The sequence below is a fragment of the Tympanuchus pallidicinctus genome, unplaced genomic scaffold (assembly GCF_026119805.1).
Source record: "Tympanuchus pallidicinctus isolate F22 unplaced genomic scaffold, pur_lepc_1.0 scaffold4, whole genome shotgun sequence".
Taxonomy (NCBI): domain Eukaryota; kingdom Metazoa; phylum Chordata; class Aves; order Galliformes; family Phasianidae; genus Tympanuchus; species Tympanuchus pallidicinctus.
The window spans coordinates 47,405,074-47,426,709 of NW_026294758.1; the positions used below are offsets into that span (position 1 = coordinate 47,405,074).

At 36.5% G+C, this 21,636-nt stretch overlaps 1 protein-coding gene across 5 annotated transcripts in view; it reads left to right on the forward strand.

Annotated features, from left to right (window-relative positions):
- The window catches only part of RFX3 (regulatory factor X3), a 124,671-nt gene that overhangs the window by 59,609 nt on the left and 43,426 nt on the right, over nt 1-21,636 (forward strand). For all 5 annotated transcript variants that reach the window (XM_052700939.1, XM_052700938.1, XM_052700936.1 and 2 more), the window contains 2 exons: nt 6,153-6,277; nt 11,561-11,658. In XM_052700939.1, the coding sequence (XP_052556899.1) occupies nt 6,161-6,277; nt 11,561-11,658 (215 nt within the window). In that variant the 5' untranslated portion in view covers nt 6,153-6,160. The remainder of the gene's footprint in view (nt 1-6,152; nt 6,278-11,560; nt 11,659-21,636) is intronic.

Sequence of the window (21,636 nt, forward strand, 5' to 3'; positions counted from 1 at the left end):
TAAAAAACAGAGTGAGGACCCATTGAGTCTGTGTATAAAGAAATTGCTAGGGAACTTAACAGACAACATGAAATTTTACAGAAGAGTTTTGCTTTAAAGAGCTTTGCTTGTATTCTGTCTGCTAGACTGAAGAACTACTAATCTCACATTCAGCAGCTGGGCTTGGGCAGTATATTTTTCCCACTTGGAGGGGTTAATTAGCTTTCTTTCAAAATGTGCCCTTTGTAGCTTCCATACATGTGATACAGCAGGCTCTAGCTATACAAAGCAAGATCATTAACAGGTGGGTGTGCCCAACTCCTTAATTAGACAGAATGAAAAGAATCTTTATCAAACAAGCATCTGTTACTTGTGATACACCTGACTGCCATTAGGCTAAGATGGTATCTTTTCTGATGAAATATACAGTCCTGTTGCTTATATGTAGCAGAAGTGAGAAATGCAGAGACATGATCTAGATAATCAAAATCTGTTCAAGGAACACTGATGCAATGTAAAACAAATATGTTGGCTGACTCAGGAACATAATGTTAGAAAAACTAATAGTGAATAGGAAGACAATAAAAGTTTACTTGCATGCTTTCTGTGAGGTATCTGCAAGAGTAAGTCTGTGATGTATAATGTGCCACTGTGAAGAACTGCATTTAGGATAAAGACTTAGAGCGGAAAGATGAAAAAAATATGTTTCAATAAATAAATATTAAGTCGTTAGGTATATTTTTGCTTAAGAAAAACTGACAGCAAAGTTTATATTCCCCAGCCATGCAGTAGCCATCCTGGCCTACCTTCTGATAAATCAGTCTATAGAGCTACCAATTAAGCTATCAGATTATTAGTCATAGAATCATAGAATTATTTGAGTTGGAAGGAAGCCTTAAAGGTCATGTCGTCTAAATCCCCCAGATGAACAGGGACACCTGCAGCTAGATCAGGTTGCTCAGAGCCTTGTCGAGCCTGGTCTTGAACATCTCCAAGGACAGGGCTCCCACCATATCTCTGGGCAATCTGTTACAGTGCCTCACCACCCTCACTTGTAGGAGACTTTTTCAGGAAAATTCTACTCAAACTATATCTCCCCTTTTTCAGTTTGAAACCACTTCTCCTTGTCCTATCTCAGCAGACTCTGTGAAAGTCTGTCCTCTTCTTTCCTGTAGCTCCTCTTCAGATACTGAAAGGCTGTTATCAGGTCTCCCTAGAGTCTTCTCCAGGCTGCCTAGCTCTCTCAGCCTGTCCTCATAGCGGAGGGGTGCCATCCCTTGAATCATTTTTGTGGCCCTCTTCTGGGTTTGTTCCAACAGGTCTTTGTCTCTCATGGACTGATGATTCCATACCTGGATGCAGGTCTCCAGGTGTGATCTCTCTAGTGCAGAGTAGAGGTGCAGGATCACTACCCTTGCGCTGCTGGCCACACTTCTTTTAGTGTAGCTCAGGATACATTTGGCTTTCTGGGGTGTGAGGGCACACTACTGGCTACTGTCCAGCTTGCCATCCACCAGTGCTTCCAAGCCCTTTTTGGTGGGGCTGTGCTCAATCTTTTTGTCTCACTCCAATTTAAAGGAAAGAGAGGAGGTTCTTTTAATATATGTATACCCGACGGCGAGATTAAGACACAACAGGTCATATGTTAGCTAGACCAGTTTATTACAAATCCTAATTGCTGAAGGATATGGGGAAGGGAAGATGGGCAATAGAAAGGAGATAAGAACAAGGAGTTTTTGCAGAGAGCAAGAGAGAGAGAAGATAGTCACCATCGTGAGTCCAGCTTGGTTTGTAGTCATTTGTGGATCTCAGGAACTCATTCAGTCACCGTGGGGGATGGGAGAGAGCCAAGAAGCTTTGCAGCAGGCAGGCCCTGGGGGATCTCTTCTGAACAGGTTTCTCCCCTCTTTGCCAGTTCTTCTCCAAAGTCCTTAGTTTAGTGATAGCCTTTTATCCCCCATTTCTCAGTTACTCAGTTACTCTCTGTTAGTGTGACAGACCTGGCCAAACAGATAAGCCAGCAGGGAGCGGGTGCCTTCATTGCCATGCACAAGCATTATCGCCTTTTGCACTGGTCAGATCCTTCAAGCCGCAACCCCGAAAAAGGCTGCCCCACTTCTGCTTATCTTTATAATCAGAAGTACTGTGGCACAGTGATACCCAATCACTCACCCCCCTATAGATAATCTGAAAGAGTCAGTTAGACTCTTATCACCAGAAGGGCCTTACAAAGTAAGCTTTGAGACAGAAAAGAGAAACAGTTTTGTCTTTCACACCTTTTCATCCCCCTGTAGAAGTGTACAGTGACTCTGAGGTAGAGCAGCACATCACACTGTATAGGCTTAATGCTTAAATGCATTGCTGGCACCAAACTGGCAGCCAGATGCGAAGATTAAATGAATTCAGTCACCAGTGCACTATGATCACCACCCCTGGCTCAACTTGAGGCCATTACCCCTTCTCCTATGGCTAGTTAGGTGGAAGAAGAGGCAAACCCCCATCTCAGTACCACCTCCTTTCAGGTAGTTGTAGAGGGCAGTAAGGTCTCCCCTGAGCCTCCTCTTCTCTAGACTAAACAATCCCAGTTCTCTCAGCTGTTCCTAGTAAGACTTGTGCTCCAGACCCTTTACCAACTTCACTGCCCTTCTTTGGATATGCTCCAGGACCTCAATGTCTTTCTTGTACTTCAGTCTTCAAAACTGAACACAGTGCTTGAGCTGCACCCTTACCAGTGACAAGTACAGATTGATGAGATGACAAAATTTGAAGTTTGTCAGGTCAGTGTAGCAATGCTGGCTGTACTGTTGTCCGAGGACAGGCCATGGGATTCCCAGAGGTATCTTTCAGTTCTCTGTTGGAGTTCTCTCCCACAAAGCTCTGGATTTACTCTCATGTGTCCCTTTAATGTCTTATGTATTATTATGTGGACACTGCCACTTATAGAACTGGGTTCAAAGTACCTGATTCTTGACTACTCCAGGATCCTTCAGCATCCTTCAGTACCTAACAACAGACTGTCATCTAGCACTGACACTTGTGATCTCCCGTCTCACTGCTTCTCCACAGTAACTGATGACTGACTTACAATCTGGGTATCCTCTGTTCTTGTCACAAAGCTGTTATCTTTTTCTGCACTAATGTCAACTAGACACTCTCCCTGACAAGTGCTGCAAAGACAGGAATGTATGATATTCACTCTTAGATTGAAGAACTCCAATCTGATATTTCAAGAATCTTGAATTACAGTTGTAGTGATCAAGTACTGTGTCTGAGATGTGGCATGGTAACTAACGTAGATGTGGCAATATGGAACAGATTCTTCCAGTCAAAATGATATCTAGCTATAGTCAGCACTCTTCCTCCCTTTCAGTGATTGACATGTTTGTACACTCTAACTGGGAAAACAGCATGTAATTACAAGTAAAGCTAAAGGATGGTAGGAAATAATGCATTTTAGTGCTTTTTGATTGTTCACTTTTTCTTCCTAATGGAGAGGCAAAATAGTACTTTTTTTCTAAATAATTTCAATACAAAAAAAAAAAAAAAAAGTTTTTGCTAATAGTCACTTTGCTTTCTATGTAGTAAGAATATTTCTTTACAAAAATCTTTGGCTTTAGGATTTGGAAGATCATCTGCAAGGGGATTAAATGCAACCTGAAACTCATGGTTTCCTGTAACAGCCAGTTTCATTGCTTTTCTTGTAAAAATTTCCAACTCACCCAGTTTTTTATCTTATTTGCAGTGGCTTGATGCTGAGCAAGAACTGAGAAAAACTTGAATTGTTCAATTTAGAAAATGGTTACATTGTATAAGTAAAAGTTCAGCAAAATGTTAAAGCTAAAATGCTCATTCAATTGGGAATGTTGTTACGACAATTTTTTTGTTTTTTAACCCCCAAAAACACTCACTATCCCATTGTGCTGTGCTGTGACTCTCTTCAAAAGATATGAAGATCAGTGCCATATAAGTTATTTCCATAGATAATTGTAAGCATATTTATAAAAAAATATAAATTCCCTTTTTGCCTTTATTTGCAAAAATAGTTTTCTAACTCTCTAACTCAGTTTATTTACAATGTGGAGAAATTTAGTTTTGTGCACCTACAAGTCACTTTAAAAAATGATTGCATGGGAAAACAGAATTTTTTTCCTGGTCTGTATTACTGGAAGTTGACTGTTCTTGTTAATATTGTTCAGTTAAAATAGACTGATATGTGAATTGTGATGTTGTTCTTCAAATTAAATAATTCCATTTTGGATTTTATGTTGCATTTTCTATAAATGTGCACAAAAAAAGGAATGGAATTTGCTCTTTCACAGTAAATGCATTTATCCTGGGGACACCCATTTTTAATCAGAATTTTAAGCTCTTATTTAATTAGGACTTTTAACATTTCAGTAGTCATCTGTGAAGTCTGGTTTCTTTCTGCATTTAACTTTTGCCAGGTGTGCTGTAAAGAAGTATAGAGGTCAGGCATCATAATGACTTTGAGAGCTTATTGATTTGCTTAAGACAAGTTTGATCGTTAGTTTTCAGTCAGAATATTTCAAAAGCAGTACAATCTCCGATGTACTATAGACATGGGTCACAAAGTTTAAGCCAGTGTTGTTCTCAGCTGGCAAGGTCCTATCTCAGCTTGTCCCTTACCCATGCCAAATTTATATGCCTATTTCCTGCGCAAATTAATTTGCATGCACAGTCAGGAGGAGGGACTGCAGAAACCTGGCTTTAAATCAGGTTAAACTACTTTGGAACACAGCCTTGAAAGGAAGGTCTGTTATTGCAGCTGGTTCAGTAGTCAAGCAAGGAGAATATTGAAGTTTCTAATGAGCTTTTTAGGTGTAGTTGTGCAATAACAAGTTCTTCCTCCTATAAATTAGTATGCCCGCGAGTCATTACATTTTCAGTAATGGCTTTGTTTCAGAAAATATTGTAGGTCTTCTTTTTTTTTTTGGCGGGCGTTCTTTGTTTGGAGGAGATTAAATGATACTTTCTTCCCAGCTACCCATCTGTACTTATACAGTTAAGCGAAAAAAAATCATATTGGTATTCTGAATATTTGCAGACTTTTCATAGGAACTTATTTTAGTGTGGATTATAATACTACTGATCTTTAGTGATACTGGTCCTCAATTTGACAAAATATGCTGGTACTAATATAGATGAATAGGGATTAAGACAAGTCAGATTTTTGGATAGCATTTAGGTTAGAGACTACTATTGTGTTCACTGTAATCCTTCACAGAAGTACACAGGCTTCTGTTTTGAAAGTATTAGGCAATGAAGTAACTGCCTCATCTGGTTCTTATTTATACTGATTAATAACGCACTGCAGTTATTATTATTTTTTTAATCTACTTCCTAATTTTCATTTAATGTTGATTTGCCTTCCAGTCCATTGTATTGCTACTTCTGCCACGCAAAATTGAGAAATCCTGTGGTTCCCTGTATATTCCCTGTAGAGCAAAAGTCTTCCTCAGTTGTCTTTTTGATAATGTTTTTTTTTTAGGGCATTTTCTTTGTCTCTCTTAACTTTTTTATGTTGAATCCAGATTCCAGTTGTTCCTTTTCAAATGTCAATGTCAAAATTCTTGCTGCTTTTCTACTACTTACCTACTTCTGTATGGTTTTGTTGGCAATGAGTTCCTTCTTCTCATAGTTACAACTACACAGGTTGATGTAATGCTTTCTACGGAAGGTTATTTGAGTTCTTTTTCGCTGTGACTCTTTACATGCTTTTTAGAGTCTTTCCAGATTATATCCCTTCATTCTGTAGTCTGTGGGTTTAGCTTTGAATTTCATATAGACTTTTTAATAAAATTTAGGAAGATAGAAAAGGAAAAGATTTGAATGTTGACCGGTTATCTACAAGTGTGGGGAAGACAATGCTTACTGCTGAGTTGTCCCCAAAGTGACAAAATTCAGATACCTAAGTGAGATGTTTCTATGTATGTAAATAAAAGAATGTAAGATAATACTAAGATTAAAAAAACTAGCATTTGCAGTATGCTAGTATGAAAAAAGCCTTTTAGCGAACACCAAAGTTGATACTAGCTGATTTTATGGTCCAAATAGGGTAACAAAACCCCCAAGTTGCTGTGCTATAATAAGTGCCAAAATAATAAAATAAATAGATGCACTAATCTTACAATTTTGCTTTTAATTTTACTCAGAGATCACGATGCAGACATCAGAAGCTGGGTCGGATACAGGTTCAACTGTGACTTTACAGACATCTGTGGCTGGCCAGGCAGCAGTGCCCACGCAGGTAGTACAGCAAGTACCAGTTCAGCAACAGGTAGGTGGCTGTGAGCTTTGAGAAGATTGAAAAAAAATCAGGAGGGGTAGTTCTTCAGTAGTGTAGAACATGATATTGTAGGCTGCTAAATGAACTGTTTTGCTCCGCTTTAATGATTTTATTTTGCTGAAATTAAAATAGCTACCTAGGAAGGCAAGCTGTTTTCTGAGTCTGTTCTTTATGCTAATGCATCCAAAAAGCACTAGTAATACTCCATGTGATTCTGGCAGTAGATTATTGTATACTTCATGGAGTAACTCACAGAAATTAAATTTATATTACTGAATATTTACACTTATGTCTTTACATAATATATTTATGATACTGCTTCTTGTATGATTTCTTCTTTAATTCTCAGTTCCAAGCAAGTGCAATATAAATGTAAAAAATGCATCTCTAGGCTTGATTCACTGCAGATCTTTACACATTGTCATACCTCACGCCTTGTATCATAAAAAACTGTTTTCTTCTATCCAACCTAACCCTTTTTCTTCTAACCTTCTATCCTAACCTAACCCTTTTTCAGGTTGAAACCATTTCTCTTTGTCTTATCACAACAGACCTTGCAAAAGAATCTGTCCTCCTCTTTCTTGTTGCTCCCCATAGATACTGAAGGGCTATTACCAAGTCTACCTGGAGCCTTCTCCAGGCTGAACAGCCCCAGCTCTCTCAGCCCTGTCCTCATAGCGGAGGGGTTCCATCCTTTGAATCATTTTGGTGGCCCTCTTCTGGGTGTGTTCCAACAGGTCTTTGTCGCTCATGGACTGGTAATTCCACACCTGGATGCAGATCTCCAGGTGTGATCTCACCAGCACAGAATAGAGATAAAGGATCACCTCCCTTGCCCTGCTGGCCATGCTTCTTTTAGTGTAGCTCAAGACACATTTGGCTTTCTGGGGTGTGAGGGCACATTGCTGGCTGGTGTCCAGCTTGCCATTCACCAGTGCCCCCAGGCCCTTTTTGGTGGGGCTGTGGCCCATCCTTACATCCCCCAGCTTGTACTGATAGTGGGAGTTGCTGCAACCCAGGTGCAAGACCCTGCACAATGTTGAACCTCATGAGCTTCACCGGGGCCCACTGCTAAAGCCTATCTAGGTCTGGATGGCATCCCATCTGTCAGACATGTCAACCACACCACACAGTTTGGTATCATCTGCAAACTTGCTGAAGGTACAGTCAATCCCCCTGTCGATGTCATTGATGAATTTAATAAAGGGAATTGGTACTGACTCCTGAGGACACCGCTCTTCAAATAATGCTATATATATCTGTGCTGTTTTAGCAAATATAAAATTTTGGCTCAGAATAAGAGGCAACTGCATAAGGATGGAATAAGAGCATTTCCCCTCTACAGCTGTATTTAAGCCTCATGTCTTTTGAGCAAAAGAGTACCTCCTGATATTTTCAACTAAAACAAATCCCTGATTTTCACATAGCTAGTACAAATATGGATCTCATAAAACTCTACTATGGAACTCCAAAACAGAAAAAAATATAAATTCAGTTACTGAAAATCCCAGATTAGATTTTACTCAATACTGCAGTGGTGGTAGTTGGTTTTGTGCAGCACAGAAACAGTCACTGTTGAAGTATGATGGAGGAGATTGGTGACAGGACAAAAATGTATACATGCAAGCAAACAGCATCAAGAGAAGACCAAACTGTTGCGAGTGTAATTGAATTGTCTTAATAGTTGGAGGAATTTTCTCAGTTTGCTTCCTCAAATATGGGGATTTTTCATTAACATATCACTGCTTTTTCAACACGCACTTCACATCTAAATTTGAACAAAGCAGTTATTGTAGTCAACATTCACTGTGGCCATCACCTCATGAAGTAATTGTTTCATTAAACTGGAGATGCAGACTTGTGCTAATCAAAATTAGTCTTCAAGCAAAATCATGCTCAGCATAAGAGAACCATAATCATAGGCTCACAGTAAGCATTACATACCTATGAATGTGCTTAGAATATTACAGCATATGCTATTTATACTTTGTTTGCCAAAAGAATTCCAGACCAATGAGAGTACAAAAATTATTTTTATAGCTAAGGATAGAAAATAATGCATATGTAAGTATTTGCACAGGCACTGTGAATATGGTCTCTTTAAAATGAGGTTTAAAATTCTTCACATGTTTCACTCTGATTTTCTACTCTTTGTTTGCTAGTGCTTTGAACATCTGCACTTCATCAAAATTCTCTCTTGAATTTCCTTTACTCTTAAAAGTATTTTCTGCATTTCAGTATGCTTTTGTTCACTTTCATTTGTTGTCAAATTCTTGTCAAATTTGTTGTCAAATGTGGATATTACATAGTCACTCATTTGTTCCTTTCAGAATTCACAGTTAAGAATATAATTTATTTTTCTGCAACTAGTGATTATAATTGCACGTACATATTGTAATAAGTTTTCTTTTTTTTTTTCTTTTTTTTTGTTCTCTTGGACCATTTCAGCTGCTCACTTCTAATCCCATTCCAGTCATTTGAGGCTAGAATCACTGAAGCAAGGGGAATGAAAGGTCTGCTGTTTGACCTTATTTAACCCATTATTTCCTATGTCAGGCAGTTAATATTCTCTTCTCAAGCTGGACAGTAACATCAATTCCCATGAGTAGATCACTAGTCTACCCCAAGAACATACAATTATTAAAGTTGCGTATGATACTTGGTAATAAATATTTCACAACTCTTTCATTGTTTTGAATCGCTCTGTCATTCTTGTTTTCTGCACTTAATAAAATGTGCAAGAAAAATGATAAATAGAATTATTTTTTTATTTATTTAATTATTGCAGTTTTTATTAACAGTGATGTTTTTTTTTTTCTGTGATGTTTTGTTTCCCCCTAGGTCAATTCTTCTAAAATACTTTTATACCCATGGAGAATATATGCGTATATATATATACAAATATATATGTATGCACTTGATTTCTTCCCTCCTCAAAGATGAAAGAAAAAATAATAATAATCCAAAGGCAGTTAAATTAATTTAACTTTCCTGGAAACATTTTTTCCCAAAATGAAGTAAAATAGGAAATAAAAATGGAATTTAAGTTATTGTATAACAACGATTTTCAGCTCCATAGAACTTCCATACACAAATTTATTCTAAAGGTGACTTACTTGTTGTTCCTTGTCAGGAAAAGTATTTTAAAACTTTAAAAAGGTAGAGAAAGTCATAGGTATATACTCTGCAAAACAGTGTGGTCACTAAAGCTTCCTTTGGCATCAGAGTCAATCAGCTTGAGCAGTACTGAGTTTCAGAGAAACTGAAGCATCCAAGAGTATTACATTCTTATAACAAGAGTATAATAGGTTGTACAGAATGGGAATATGGCCTGCATTTGCTGACATGAAGTATGCAGGTTATGGGGAGGAAATAAATTCCTTTTATTAATAGAACACAGTAGTGTTGTGTTGTTTTTTTTCATAGGGAGTAAGCCACTTTCAGTGCATACGAGCAGGCAGTGAAGTGCTTTTTGGGAGAGGTTGAATGGAAACATTTTAATAATAGCATAATTTCACGTTTCCCCAGCTTTACTACTGGGACAGAAAATGGAACAAATCCATTACATAACAGGTTACAAATTACTGGCTCTATGAACAAAGCCTGCTTAAAGATATTTTCTCCATATATGGGTTAGGAAGATCAGTTCAGTGCCCTGATCACTCTTCCATTAATTACAGGCTATTGTAGAACTAGAGATACTTTTAGAGTTAGGCTTTGAAACCACTGTGATCTGTGGCACGTATGTTTCGCAGTGAAGCACATAAACATTTTGCCTTAGTATTTAGAAATATTCTTACAGCTCTCTTTTTGAAGTGGAGAATTTGTATTTCATGTTTATATATATGCCAATTATGTAATTATGTAATTATATAATGATTTATGTGACAAATCAGAAAGCTGTAACTGCAAATAGATAATTTAAGTATCATACAGTGTGTCAACATTTCTATCATGCTGGTAAAGTTGGTTTCAAAACACTGTTAATTTTCTGAATTCGTATTTTAATACTGAACTAGGAAAAACTTCCTGTGAAAATTTAGATTTTCCTTTCACAATCTGAGTCAATACTATAATAGGCTATGAAATTTATGATTATTTTAAAACTCTTTAGATTATTGTGGAGTTAAGATATTAAAATGAAGATATTCTTAATGAGCTTTGGGAAATGATCCATCAAATGTTTGAGACTCAAATACGTCTGATTATTGCAATTCTCAGGAGCAACTGGGTCATGAAGAAGATGCTACCTAGCAAAACATCTGAGAAAATCAGCAGTCATTTAGTTTACACTAAATCTATTGCATAAACATGCACACTGTCTCTTGCTTTATTCAGTTCCTACTGCAAGGTTTGCTCGTGTATGAAGTCTTTCAGTCATTTTACTTTCTTTAGATTCTGGACTGCACCTGAGCTAAAATACAGCTTATCTCAACAACAGCTCATGTAAAATATGGATTTCTTAATCTCTGCTATAGCAGAAGACAAAAAATTAAGACTGGATAGGAAATATGCATAACCTGAAGCTGCTTTACATAGCATATGAGTCCAAGGAATTGTCCAATGATATGTTTTAACAAGGCAGACATGCTATCTTAGCAATATAGATGAAAATAATAATATCTTATTACTTCTTTTTGTTTATCTCATTAACATTAGAAACAGCTTACCTTGGAATGTGTTGTAGCTGCTGATATTCTGGAAGAAGAGTTACTCAGAATGAGGTTTTTGATTCATTGGCATACCTTTAAGTCAAAACATTAATCGAAAAAGCCTTTTACCACTGTAATTTAACTCCAATTAAACAGATGCGAAAATGTTTTGATCTAAACCTTTATTTCTGAATTTAGTGCAGCACACCATAGCTGTGTGTTTTTGCACGTTAAGCTGTATATTAAAATTTGTATTGTTCAGATTTAAATGGAATAAGGAAAAGCATATGTGTGGACAAAGGATACTTTTTAGTAAATGTAATTCCTTGTTGCAAAGCATAATTATGCTTCATTTTATCCTTTTATGTTTTTTAGTTAGTTCTGTCTTTAGCAGTGAAGTATGCGTGTTGCATGAACGTACATTTTCAATGTTTTTTCTTACTAGATTTAAAATATAACTATTCTGTAAAAACAATATTCTTCTGCATTATTACTATGTCACCAGCTTTAGTAATTTTGAGAACAGTGACGTCCCATATTGTTTAGAAGCCAGGAAATTCACTGAGGCTTTGTTCCTTCCTTTTATCACAGTATATTTATTTTATGATGCTCTTGTTTTCAGGTGCAGCAAGTGCAAACTGTACAGCAAGTACAGCATGTCTACCCAACCCAGGTTCAGTATGTGGAAGGAAGCGACACAGTCTACACTAATGGAGCTATGTAAGTTGGCAAATATTAGCATTTGAATGTTTACTAAAATGTAAAGTTAAATATATATTGTCAGTGAGATTCTTTCAACACCTGTATTTTAAGCTGGAAAGAAAAATGATTGAGTCAAAATTATCATTATTTGAAAGCTAAATTCAGTTTATTAAGATATAAGTGTTGTGTTTTAGTCGGTCTTAAATGAAATTACCTATCCAGCATGGTGCTGCTTGAAGAAGCACCTTTTAGGTCTATGAGTAAGTTTTGCTATTAACTTTATTATAGCATTACCATCTTTGTAAAAAAAAGATCTCTTCCCATAGGCTTTCTGTCTTCTTGGGTGCAGTTCTAGTGGTAAATACATAAAATCCTGCAATGGCTGGATTTTTATTAGCAGAAGCAATAATGTAATTTAATCCCTTTATTTAATAAAACAATAACAATATTTTTTTCCAGAGGAATAGGAGAGGCAGAGGAAGGAGGGTAAACTATTTTTTTTGCTGATTCTTAAGCCTTTTTTTCTGGCTATTACTGTATGTTTCCTTTTCACCTAAGCATGCTTTTCCACCATCAAGTTATTTTCACCAACATTCAAGTTCAGATACATAGAATGAATAATCTGTGGGACCATTGGAGGTCTTCTAATTTCATCCCTGGCTTGAAGCAGTACAACATGAGTCAACAGTGTGTGCTTGAAGCCCAGAAGGTTAATTTTATCCTGGGTTGCACTGAAAGAGGGGAGGCCAGCAGGATGAGGGAGGTCATTGTCTCCCTCTTCTCTGCCCATCTGGAGTACTGCACTCAGCCCTGGGGCCTCCAACACAGAAATGATGTGGAGGTGTTTTAATGGTCCAGATGAGGCCCATGAGGATGATCAGAGGGCTGGAGATCCTCTCCTCGGAAGGAAAGTTGAAGGAAATGGGCTTGTTTAGCATAAAGGAGGCTCAGGGAAGATCTCATTGCTGCCTTCCAGTTCTTAAGAGATGATAATCAGAATCTGACTTTTTACACATTGTGACAGTGATAGAATAAGGAGGAATGGTTTTAAAGAGGAAAGATAAAGATCAGTTGTTAAGAAGAAATTTTTCACCCAGTGAATGGTGAGAGATTGGAACAGGTTACCCAAAGAAGCTATAGATGTCCCATCCCTTTAGGTGTTTAAGGCCAGATTGAATGGGACCTGGGCAGCCTGATCTGGTGGGTGGCAAACCTGCTCATGTCAAGGGAGTTAGAACTGGATGATCTTTAAGGTCTCCTCCCACCTAAGTCATTGAAACACATATCTAAGAAAAATACAAGATGAGTGGGTGGCTGAGAAAAATAAGTCTTACAAACTATGAATGGATAAACAGCGCTAACATACTGTTTGCATACAGGAGGCTTTACATTTATATTGATGCTTCTGATACAGCTGCTAACCATTTCTTCTCTAAACTGTGCTTCAAAAATAGAAATAGGAACTTGATTCTATAACGTAGCTTATACTTCTTTAATGAGTGAATTATTTTTAAGTGATGATTGTCATGTATCTGAAAGTGTTACCATTTGTTTTCCATGAATTAAAGATAAATATTTTCCAATACTAGCAAGCTTTCATTAAGTTAATATTTAATGTGGAAAATTTTTCTGAAAAAAGAATTGATGCCGACATTTCCTCTTTCCTCGATGACAAAGGGTAATTTGAAAACTAATTATGAATATTATATGGTGGACCCTTTTATGTTATGCTGAGTGTCATTGCCTCAGTAAGCATCTTCCCCTGAAATTAATAAACCCTCAGAGGATGAAGTAATTATGGTCCTTCATAAGAATTTTTATAAAGAATGAATCCTCTACATTGTTGTCCCTGTTTAAACAGAAGAGTTCAAACTTCTAGAATATCCAGTTCTGGATTTGAAGTAGTCCATGGTCTCCAGCTTGTCCCAGATATAGCACATAGGGGTTGTCAGCATTTGTTGTTCTGTGTGTAGTCTGTAGCTTTCCATTTGCAACTAGTACATGCAAGCTTCTCTTGTCATTTAGCACTTGTAAGTTCTCATGTGAGCTGTTAGCAAGCTCACTTCTCGCAATATGAGTTGGGTACTACGTGACTGCTTACAGTCCTTAATAAAAAGAGAACCAATATTACTTGTTACTGTTAGAATAAATCTACAGTAATCCATGTTTTTTTTGTGTTTCTGTATGTGAAAATATTTGTTAGTTTCTGTAGAACCCGTTAATGGGATATAGCACTTAGCTAGTGATCACTTAACAAGTGAGCCTAATCCAGATTGTCTTTTCCTCATATAAAAGGAGAATTTACCAATGATAAAATTTATTTTTCAAAATTTTTAGGAACATTAACCTTTCTGGAGATTTATTTTTCCATTGAGAATGTAACTGATCTTTGTTTTTACTCAGAATTCGTAAAGGCTGTCTTGTGAAATTAATTTTCCTTTATAATTCCATACTTCAGATTAAGAATGGCAAATGTTACTTCTGTAAATGGAAGTTACTGAACTTATGCACAAAATGTTATGAAGGAACAGGGTTCTGGGTTACCACTGGCTAACTTCCTTAACAGAATAGAGAATTGGTTTTCTATTTGCCGTTTTTATGATTACCTAAGTTACATGGTTTAAAAAATATGTACTTTTTTCTTGTTTTGCCACTGAATTTGTTTGTTTAGAGCTACATCAATGTGGGATTGACATTTTAAAACTTCTGAAAATCTCACAACATCCCTAAACAAAGCTGACACAGCTGTGTTGAGTTCTGCTGTGACAGAAAACACAGAGGCCAACCTCTCATGCTAAAAATATTTAGGCAAGTGTTTAGACTGCAGTACATCTTTTTCTATCCATCCTACTGAAATGTGTGAACAATAAGCTTTTTGGATTCTGACAAATTCATATAACTATGTTAAAGCCAATTTGTCAACATACTCCTACTCTGAAATGTCTGTTGCACTTTAAGCAAACAGTTAGGTTTGTAGATTATGTGATTGACAGGAGTGATCACTACTTTGTCTTTTGGGTTGTTTTTCTATGATTATATATTTGATTTATTTTATGACTATGCTAAATCAAAATCTGAATTGTAACTCAAATCAGACAAAGGATATATTGCATAATCTACTCTCATGATCTCATGATCTCATGATGAAACTCATGATCTGCAACTCATAGTTAAGGTGAAAACATTAATTAAGTGTACAGTTTTACTGGAATAAAAGTTCCAGTATGTCTGATGAGTTTCCCTTTGTTACAAAATAAAGTACATATAAACTAGCATGAACCCATATACAGTAGCAACAAAGGATGCACTTTAAATATTTAGAAAGAATGCCTGAATCAGTTACCTGATTCTTTATTCTAATGGAAGGAAGTTTGTTGGGTTTCACTTAATGTTATTTGGTTTTATTGTATTTGTGGGGATAATGATGTTGCAGGGGTTGTACTGTGAAGCTTATCACATACTTGAGAATATTTGATGTTATCTACAGTTGTTTATGGTTAATAACACATTTGCTTGTCATGCACGTCACTTTACCTTGAAGCTAAAATGAATTGTTGTTGCATTAATATGTGCAGGTTTGTCTGAGTAGATATGGATAAAAAATACTGTGGTTGCGCCTGTATTAAGAAGCCAAGCAAGGCCCCTGATCTAGACAAGAACTTTTTCTTACTTAAACTGTAGTGTTTAATAATGTACGTAATGTGATTAGTCTCAAAATTGATATTTTTTCTACTAATTCTTGTGTAACAAAGAGAGTTTAGTTGTTGAGACTGCCTAAGAATTGATGCTGTTGAAACTGTAGCCTTTATTCCTCACATTATTCACTAATTTATGGTACTATGATTTGTATAGCTAATGTGGACCAAACACACCTTTGATGCAAAACCAACAATTTACTGTTTCTCTAGTTGAAGTCTTTTATCTGTCTGATAGAAGGGTTATTATGAGTACAGTTCAAATTGTTCTGTTCCTGGAATCTTTCCAGTATTTGTTAGCATCTTTTCCTTTTTCTCTGATGTTATGCTTACCATTAAACTAACCCTATGCGTACTCACGTCAATGGCTTCCATGTAAGGAAAAATTATAGCAAGTTATCACTGTCACAGTTCTATGCCTAGAGAGGTATGATCAATGATGGAGTTTTTCTACTTATACTAGATACTCTCACAGCAATTCTGTATGTGTTTTCTACAGGAAAGACAGTCATTCTTCTGCGGTTTCCATTTCTGGTTTGCATCTTAATTTACCAGATATTATGTGTTTTACATTTGCTGAATACAGTCATCTCATACACATAGTGTTCTTTGCTGTATTTTGATTCTACGGTCATGGATTGTTTATTCTACACAGAACAGCTATTTTATGCTACTGCCTATTATTTAGAGAAATGCATCAGTGCTGGCATAACAATAGTTTCTAAGCTAAAATAAAACTGAAATAGGTTACATAGCGTTTCCCAGATTATAAATGTTACAGCTAAGTTAGAACAAAGGTCTAGGCCAGCATAGATATGTCCAGACAGAAGATGTCTGACAAGCCAAAGTCTTGAGGTCTAGTATATTTAGTACAAACCCTCTTCCTAACATTGGCAACACCATATTTCTTGGATTCTAGGACAGTTGTACTTCACCACCAGAATTTTTAGATGACTGCAACTAACAGCCCTTATCTTTCTAAATTACTGATCATGAGAATGCCACTTGCAAGAATTCTCCAATGTTTTCACTTACTTCATTCTCTGGTTTATAGATTTTCCTACAGTTGTGCATTGTGTGCACTTTTATGATTTTATTTTCATGCGGAAAAAGATCTTGGACTGACTGTGGAAGATCTCAATAATTGGTAATCAGCGTCTGTCAGTAACATATTTACATTTTGATTGTGACTGCAAAACTATCAATGAGTAAGAACTAATGTGAAGTTCCTTATGTTGAATAATACAGCTCTATTTTAAGTAAATTTTATAAAGCTGAATCTATCTGATATATTTTAAATTTCCAAATACATAAAAAATATATGTGAAAAGAAAATCAAGTTTTTATCTTTATGGAGCAAATTGCATACTTTAAATTTTTGTTCTCCGGTTACAGATATGATACTTAGAGTTTCTCAATCAGTGTTGGTTTTGATGCTTGTAACAGGGAGATTGGTGGAAATAAATTATACATTTTTAATCAGTACTTCCACCTCTGGCTGTCTTTAGACCCATTGAGGAAGTTTCTGTGGAAGAAGTTTACTACTTCATTGCATTTGATCTGTTGTGAAAAACCCTGAATTAATAGTCTGGTTACAGGAGCAGCCTTTTTTGTGAGGAAGCACAAGGCAGAGTGAAATTGATGACCTAGCCTTCCCCATTATCATCTGATTTCTGTATCATGTTCTGTTGTATAAGATATTAGGGTGTACAGTACTTTTTCTTCTTCACATGGCATATGGAGCACAGCCTTCAGAGGCTTCAGCAATCCATTCGCTTCATTGAGGCCTTCTCTCTTCTGTTCTCTATAGTTTTCATGAAACTCACTATCAGCTTTGGGACCACAGGAATATGCTAAAAAGTTAAAGAAAATTCAGGATATTTTTCTCATGGGAAATTGACTTTCTTAGTTTTTTTGCACAGACGTTTTCTGCTATACTGCTATACCAAAGCACTGATTGTGAGCATTAGCTACTCTGCACTTAAGTAGCAATGTTATGTTTATCTGCTATACAGCTAAAACATTTGAAATCTTAGTTCTCATCTATACTGTTTTTCATACTTAATATATAAGTAAATAATGCCATATTTAACTAAATACCACTAAAGGCTAATATTCGTTACAGAACTGATATAAATGAAATACTTACATGCCTACCTGCTGCAACGGTTTGGGCAATCCATCCCAAAACTCAACTGAGTACTTCAGAGTTTATTACTAGATTAATAAAACTATTATTATAACATTCATTTATTTAAGGTAGAATTAGGGAAAAATCAAACATTTGACACTGACAAGTTGTGGAGGCTGCTAACATTTCAAATTGTACAGTATAAAGGTATACATCTTCAGCTAAAAAAGTACATTTTATCCAGTGTTTTTTTGTTTTGTTTTGTTTTGCCAGTTGGTGTCTATAGTTGATAATAAGAGAGCACTTCCTAATTACTTATTTTGCAAAACACAGAAGTTACTGGTATACATCAAATTGAAAACTAATTTAATATGCTAAGTATACATGAGTTAACTTATCTGATATTCTAACCAAATCCTGGGAAAAGAAATAAATGTTTGTTGTTTTTGTTATGTTTTTGTTTTTTTTTTTACTAAGATGAAGAGTAATGGGAAAAAAAATCCTTCAGCAAGGTAGACATTTCTAAGACATAAGCTGGCATAATATTATAGGTGATGCTTTCTAAGCAAAAATGTGAAAGGTCTCATCAATTATTTGCTCAAAGAAAATGTGAAGCTGTGATCAATTCATGTAAATACAGAGACATAATGGGATGTCAGGAGCACAGATTTGTATTAGTAAGTAGATCATAGTCTTGACATATACATAGAATCAAGTAATAGATGCAGCTTGGAAGAAATTTTTTCCCGTGTACACATGTCCTCTGAAAACTGATAGAGAAGATAGCTAGATTTATTCCTTCACTGTTGTTTTTAATTTTTTTTTTTCAAAGTAACAGAATTTTTGAAGGGACAGAATTGTCCTTAATAGCTAAATTTTATAGTAATATGTCTGTGTCTGAAATAAAATGCAGAACACTTATTTCTAAGGTCAGTGCAGAGAGACAATGGCTTTAGAAATCAGTCTGCTTTCGTGTCAAAAATACACTTTTGATAACAACATTTTAACACAGCTCCATGTGTTTTATTTCTAGCATTATGTTTTGCAAGTCATGTTAAAGAGGGAGGCCCTCTGCTCTCATGAGACTGCACCTGGAGTACTGCATCCAGTTCTGGGGCCTCCAGCAGAAGAACGACATTGAGCTGTTAGAGCAGGTCCAGAGAAGGCCCACAGAGAGGATCAGAGGGCTGGAGCACCACCCCTGCAGGGGCAGGCAGTGAGAGATAGGGCTCTTCTGCCTGGAGGAGGGAAAGCTTGAAGGGGCTCATATAGCAGCCTTCTAGTACCAGAAAGGGGCCTACAGGAAAGGGCAGGAGGGACTTTTTGTAAGGGCATGTAGCAACAGTATGAGGGTATATCACAGAATCACAGAATCACAGAATTGTAGGGGTTGGAAGGGAGCTCCAGAGATCATCGAGTCCAACCCCCCTGCCAAAGCAGGTTCCCTACAGCAGGTCGCACAGGTAGGCATCCAGGCAGGTCTTGAACATCTCCAGAGAAGGAGACTCCACCACCTCCCTGGCAGCCTGTTCCAGTGAACAGAGTAGATTTAGACTGGACAGTAGGAAGAAAATGTTTACTGTGAGAGTGGTGAGACTGGAACAGGTTGCCCAGTGAGGTTGTGAATGCCCCCTCCCTGGAGGTGCTTAAGGCCAGACTGGATGGGGCTTTGAGCAGCCTGGTCTAGAAGGAGGTGTCCCTGCCTATAGCAGGGGAGTTGGAACTACTTAAAGGTTCTTAAAGGATCTTAAAGGTTCCTTCCAACCCAAACCAATCTATGATGCTATAATAAAATCTAAGAAATAATGTATAACAGGTGAATTATAATACCTTGCAATCCTAGTCCAGCTCATGCTAGTCTCAATAACTTCCAGTGTGGAATCTTGACTTTGTGCTACATGCTCTCCAGTTAAACACTGTCTGGGTTGCACAACCTTTTGGAAGCTAGGACATTGTAGCCTAATGTATTTGGAACTCTGATGAACTTTCTAATGCCACATTCTAACTAATACTGAATTCCACAATCTTCCTGTAGGAGTAACTGTTAGATTCTGTTTCCTAACGTATCTCAAGTCATGGTGTATCACCAAAGTAATCCTCATAAACATTCAGAAGATTTTACTTCTGCTGAGATTAAATATGCAACTGTACAGAAAAATAAGAGATGGTGCTGTGACAACATTTGCAATGGGCAAGAAATGACTATATGCCAGACTACTTGAGGATGTATTACATATCCGTGCTGCAAGTGCTGTGGAGAAATAGGATATAACTTCCTTATTTCAGGTTATCCTTTGTGTATATCTAAAGAGAATAACATCATGTTTTTCTCTTTGCACAGTTTTGTGTTGAAAGCTCACGTTGTATTCAGTGACGTTAAAACCTATGAGTTACTGGTTTCCATAGCATCACCTCATCCGGTTGGTATAGCCTGCATCTTTTGGTTAGTTTAAGAGCTCTTTGCTGAGTTGCAGTTATTGTTGCATGTAATAATAACACTTTTATCTCACTTTTAATTACATCATTGATCTCTGTTGCTGAAGATTTGCTTTATCATCTCCAATAATCAGGTGTACGTGAAGAACCTGATGTAAACCTGGTTGTTGGAACAAATATGTTTATCTCGAAGTCCAACCCATCTATCTATCCCAAAGATCGCTCTCGGTGCAGTCATAAGAAGCAGTTACAAGCAGATTTAGGTGTTGCAATACAATCAGTCCTTATTTAGGGACATAACATGATTTGTAGATCAGAACAAGGTAAAAGCAAACAGATATTTGCTTTTCCCTATCCTTTCCACACGGAGTGACTCACTTTTCTTCTGAAACATTGAGCACTTTCTAGACTTTGCATTTGTACAAAGTACTACTTCTTTAATTTCATTTCTACAAGTGTGGTATGTCTTGCTTATGTCCTTTGTGGACAGTCTGTTTCTTTTATCTGTATCTGTTTTTACCATCATCAACACCTTTGGCCTTTCATTCATTGCCATATTGTACTGGTCCCTCATAGGATATTTCTCTTTTGGGAGAAATTACAGTGCTTACTTCCTTCACAGGCATTTTGCTGAACTGTTTATTCTGCACTTCCACTACTACTTTTTCCTAAACTGACCCTTACTGCATTGGAGTAAATTCTGTAAATTCAATAAATTGTATGTTTCCAAGTCAGGTGTAACACCATCTCTGCTAGCAGTTATCTTTTACATCACAAGGGAAGCAATATTTCAATGCTATCACAAGGTTTGACCATGATACCTTGGCTTGATCAAACAGGTGAATCAGGACTGCATGATGCTTAAATATATGCAAAGGCTACTGCAATGCAAAGAAGAACTGGTTTTACTTTTCCAAATAAATAATAGATTAGCTGCCTACTTTAGTGATGTTTCCCAAATGAACTATTTTGCATCGTTTTCAGGAGTCTGCAAGGCATTTCTTGTAGATTAACTTCCAAGTTTCGTACTGCTGATTTTGAAGCTTTTGCAATACCCAAAATAAAAAAGAATTTGATTAACTTAAAGAGGGTTGAGAGGAAATAATAGAGTGAGCTTTGTAAAACTTTCAGGATTTGAAATCTAAAGTTTTGAAATTTCTCTAAGTCTCTGAAGTCTGTGGCGATACTAAAAATTCTGACTTTGATTGTTAATAAGGTGCTATATGTTCTTCACTTCTCTTAAAAGTAATGATTCTGAAGCAAAAGATCATTATCTCTGAGTCTATTGTTTATTGTTTTCATAATTAAAAAAGAAAAACAGAACAAGCTGTAATTTTCTATTACCTTTCTCTGTTTTAATAAGGAACTAATCCTTGTGTAGATAAATGGAAAAAAACACTGACTTCTAAGCCTTGGACAGATGTACTAATGATCTATCAACTGTATAAATACTGAATGCTGCCTCCTCTTGTAATCTTGGATAGAAATGTCAGAAATTTTTTGTCATATTTAGTTGCATGGTTTTGCATGATTTTGTGGTTTCTACGATTATAATAAACTGTAGGCTTAAGCAGAAATTTGGCAACTCTTGTCTTTTCTCAGAATCCTACTAGATTTAAATTGTATTTATTTGGACAGACTGTATCTCAACATAAGCAAATCCAAGTTAATGAGTGTTGTCAGTTGATTACAGGCAACATTACAGATTTTTATGCTTAAGAAATAAAATTAATG